Genomic DNA, 3488 nt, shown 5'->3' with positions numbered 1-3488 from the left:
TTGCCTTTGTGATCTCTCATACATGTGAAGAACTAACAAAACAGCCAGTTAATTCTATTTCTTTGGAATAAATGCTTAATATTTTGTATTTTAAGTATGCAATATGCTACACTTTGATGCGGTAAACAGCACTAGCATGTCACAGGCCCTTAGGAATTCTGCCCCTAACTTTGAAGAACAGTTTTCATTAATTTACAGCACGTATCTGCATCTAACTCATAGTGCACATGCGGGCGATCAGGCCTACTGAGATCCACAGAAAGAGCTCCACTTTAATCATCATGACAATCTCATACCAACCATGACGGAGGAATCCATTGCTTTTCACTATTCATTTGTGTAGCACACAGGATCTAGTGGCCACAGGGGGATCTCACATAGCTGTCTCTGCAATTTCACACATTTAATAATAATGCATGAGCAGAAAACATTGCATCGATTTCAGGGTCTTAATATGCTTGACTGGATGTGATAACATAGTGATAACATAAAATGATGAATTGTACAAAAATATATATATTTTTAAGCTTAACTGTATGTGTGTGTTCATATATCAGGTGGTCAAGAGGAATATGTGCTGTCTTATGAGCCAGTCTGTCAGCAGGAAGGTAAAATGCTAATGATTGTCCGTATCAGCAACATTAACCCATAAGATTTCATCTAATAAGTCACATAAATTATTCTTTTTAGGAGAATGTAATTGATTTCATGAATGGTCTTTCAACAGTGAACTACTCACGACCAGTGATTATCTTGGGTCCGATGAAAGACAGAGTAAACGATGACCTGATTTCGGAGTTCCCTGACAAATTTGGTTCCTGTGTTCCTCGTAAGTATCTGTACACTGTTTGAACTGATTAGATAACATGATGAGGGACACATTATTACAGTTGCTACAGTGAAAATTACAGTGTAGTTTGCAAGCATGTCATATAAAAAGGCATTTAAGACTTCATTGACATGATTGAATATCTTTTTCTTTTCTTTTTTTGACATTTTAATTTATGAATTCTTCCTGTAATTTATGTAAATTATTATTCGCAGGGGTCTGTTTAATAGGGATGCACAATGAATCTGACTATATGGTTTAGTGAGTTTATTAAACTGTGAGTAGCTGTTATTTAATTAAAAGTAAGTTGGTGCTGTGCCCTTCAAAATGTAATGGACTCAGACCATTAATGGTGAGGTTTAAATAAAATGTGCATTAAGAATACAGAAAACCCCATGTTCTCTATATTTAGAAAATGTCACATTTTCAAATATTTCTGAATGTTATATTCAAACAAACAGGTCTGTAAGCATGTTTGTTGAACAGTCGATAGTAGATAAGAGAAGAAGTCCCATGTACTGATATAGCTTACAAAAAAGACAGTGGTTCTTAACCAGGCGGCCAAAGCAAAATACCACTTAAAAATATTTAAATTAAGCCCCAAAAAAGCATTAAAATAAGCCAAATCCACATATTAATTTTTCTAGTTATGACAAGCTCTAAAAACATTTAATCGGGTAGAGATTGAGAGTAAAAAATATTTTCAAAAATCCTCCTCCTAATCCTTATTGAGTAAATCTTGAAAAACTGGAAAAGTCATAGGGCAGAATAGACAGAAGCAGCAGCTATCAGGATTTAATGCTTTATGCATATACACGTATACATATTGTATTTGAAACTACAAATCATCAAACACCTGTAAACTACATTTGCTAATTCTGCTATAACCATGGATTTAGAACAGAAATTAAGCCTGTAGCATATGCTGCTCTCTGTCTCAGATACAACAAGGCCGAAGCGAGATTATGAGGTGGACGGGAGAGACTACCACTTTGTTGAGTCCAGAGAGCAGATGGAGAGAGATATACAGGAGCACAAGTTCATCGAGGCAGGCCAGTACAACAGTCACCTGTATGGCACCAGTGTGCAGTCTGTCAGAGAGGTGGCGGAAAAGGTGAGATCCAGATTTATTTCTCCCCATAAGAAGTGTGTTTTATTACCAGCACCAAGTCTACAAACATTACATGTACAAGGCAAAGATTTGAATGCCATTACCCAATGTTTACATAAGGTGTTATTGAGGAACAGAGCTTAGTATTGTTTCTGGAGAAATAGGCACGATAGGCATGATACACCTGCACAACTGCTGACAACACAGGACTATAATGCATAACATGCAGCCTTATTGCTTACTGTATGGAAACACTGTCTTTGCTCTCCTCAGGGCAAACATTGCATTCTAGATGTATCAGGCAATGCCATAAAGAGACTGCAAGTTGCTGTGCTTTACCCCATCGCTATTTTCATCAAACCAAAATCAATGGAGAACATCATGTGAGTAAAAGACAAGGAATCCAACTAGTATTTGCAAAGATTATTGTCCGTTGAAAACAATGTCACGCTATCAATGACCAGTGTACCGTACTTGCCATTGTGTCATATTCTGTAAACTACCCAGTCAAACACTTTGGGGTGCAGTTAAATTTATTTTTCTCAAAGTAGTTTAGTATGCAAGAATCACTAATCCATAAACGTTTTTTCTGTCCCCTGCAAGCACTGTAATATAAAAAGTATGCTGTAATACTGTTTGCTCTCTCCTCAGGGAGATGAATAAAAGACTGACAGAGGAACAAGGCAGGAAGACATACGACAGAGCCATGAAGTTGGAACAGGAGTTCATGGAGCACTTCACAGGTCTGTTTGCTCAATCGGTTTGTGGCTCTCATATAGGCATCAAGACAACAGCTAACCCCAACTCACATTTCTGATTTTACAAGACCTTGGAGAATCTTTGACCACTCAAACGATCCTCCTTGCCGTGCATTAAGACAACATAAACACATGTCCAGTTCCAGGGGGATTTTTAACATCTCCAGTTGATTGGAACTTATTATTTTTTGTAGAACTGCCTATAGCTGATCGTTTAACTTCACACAGTTTTTGATCTGAACTGACTTGAGCTAAATAATAAAACTACTGTACTGTCTTTTAGAGCTGCTTTACAGCAGAATGTAAACCGTTTCCGTAGATAAGTTTCCAGAATTGCTTCTGCTATTTCCTGTTTATCTCTGTGATGCTGGTTTGACACAGTCTGTATTGTGTAGAACGCTAAGGAAATAAAGGTGACTTGACTATTGGCCTGATGGTGAACATGGGAATTTTTAATGCCTTAGCTATTTTCTTAAAGCCACGCTCTATTTTGTGAAGCTCAACCATTTTTGTTGCACATCAGAGCTATTTCTTTGGTTTTACTCATTGTGATGAGTGACCTTATATTTATATTGGTGCTGTCAAACAATTAATCGCGATTAATTGCATCCAAAATAAAAGTTTTTGTTTACATAATATATGTGTGTGGGTACTGTGTATATTTATTATGCATATATAAATACACACACATGCAGTATATATTTTGAAAATATTTACATGTATATATTTACATTCATATAATCTATATTATATATATAAATGTGTAATATATAAAAATAACAATTTTTTT

The 3488-nt window shown here is 36.1% G+C and overlaps 1 protein-coding gene across 1 annotated transcript in view; it reads left to right on the top strand.

The window, feature by feature from the left end:
* The window catches only part of dlg1b (discs large MAGUK scaffold protein 1b), a 147903-nt gene that overhangs the window by 139815 nt on the left and 4600 nt on the right, over positions 1 to 3488 (top strand). Inside the window, exons 24-28 of the mRNA XM_016249289.1 lie at positions 558 to 608; positions 728 to 829; positions 1771 to 1943; positions 2214 to 2323; positions 2592 to 2683. Coding sequence (XP_016104775.1) covers positions 558 to 608; positions 728 to 829; positions 1771 to 1943; positions 2214 to 2323; positions 2592 to 2683 — 528 coding nt within the window. The remainder of the gene's footprint in view (positions 1 to 557; positions 609 to 727; positions 830 to 1770; positions 1944 to 2213; positions 2324 to 2591; positions 2684 to 3488) is intronic.

This window comes from Sinocyclocheilus grahami, unplaced genomic scaffold, assembly GCF_001515645.1.
Source record: "Sinocyclocheilus grahami isolate Dianchi unplaced genomic scaffold, SAMN03320097.WGS_v1.1 scaffold919.1, whole genome shotgun sequence".
In the NCBI taxonomy this organism is placed as follows: domain Eukaryota; kingdom Metazoa; phylum Chordata; class Actinopteri; order Cypriniformes; family Cyprinidae; genus Sinocyclocheilus; species Sinocyclocheilus grahami.
The sequence above is the reverse complement of the archived record's forward strand: the minus strand, read 5'-3'. Positions and strand labels throughout refer to the sequence as shown.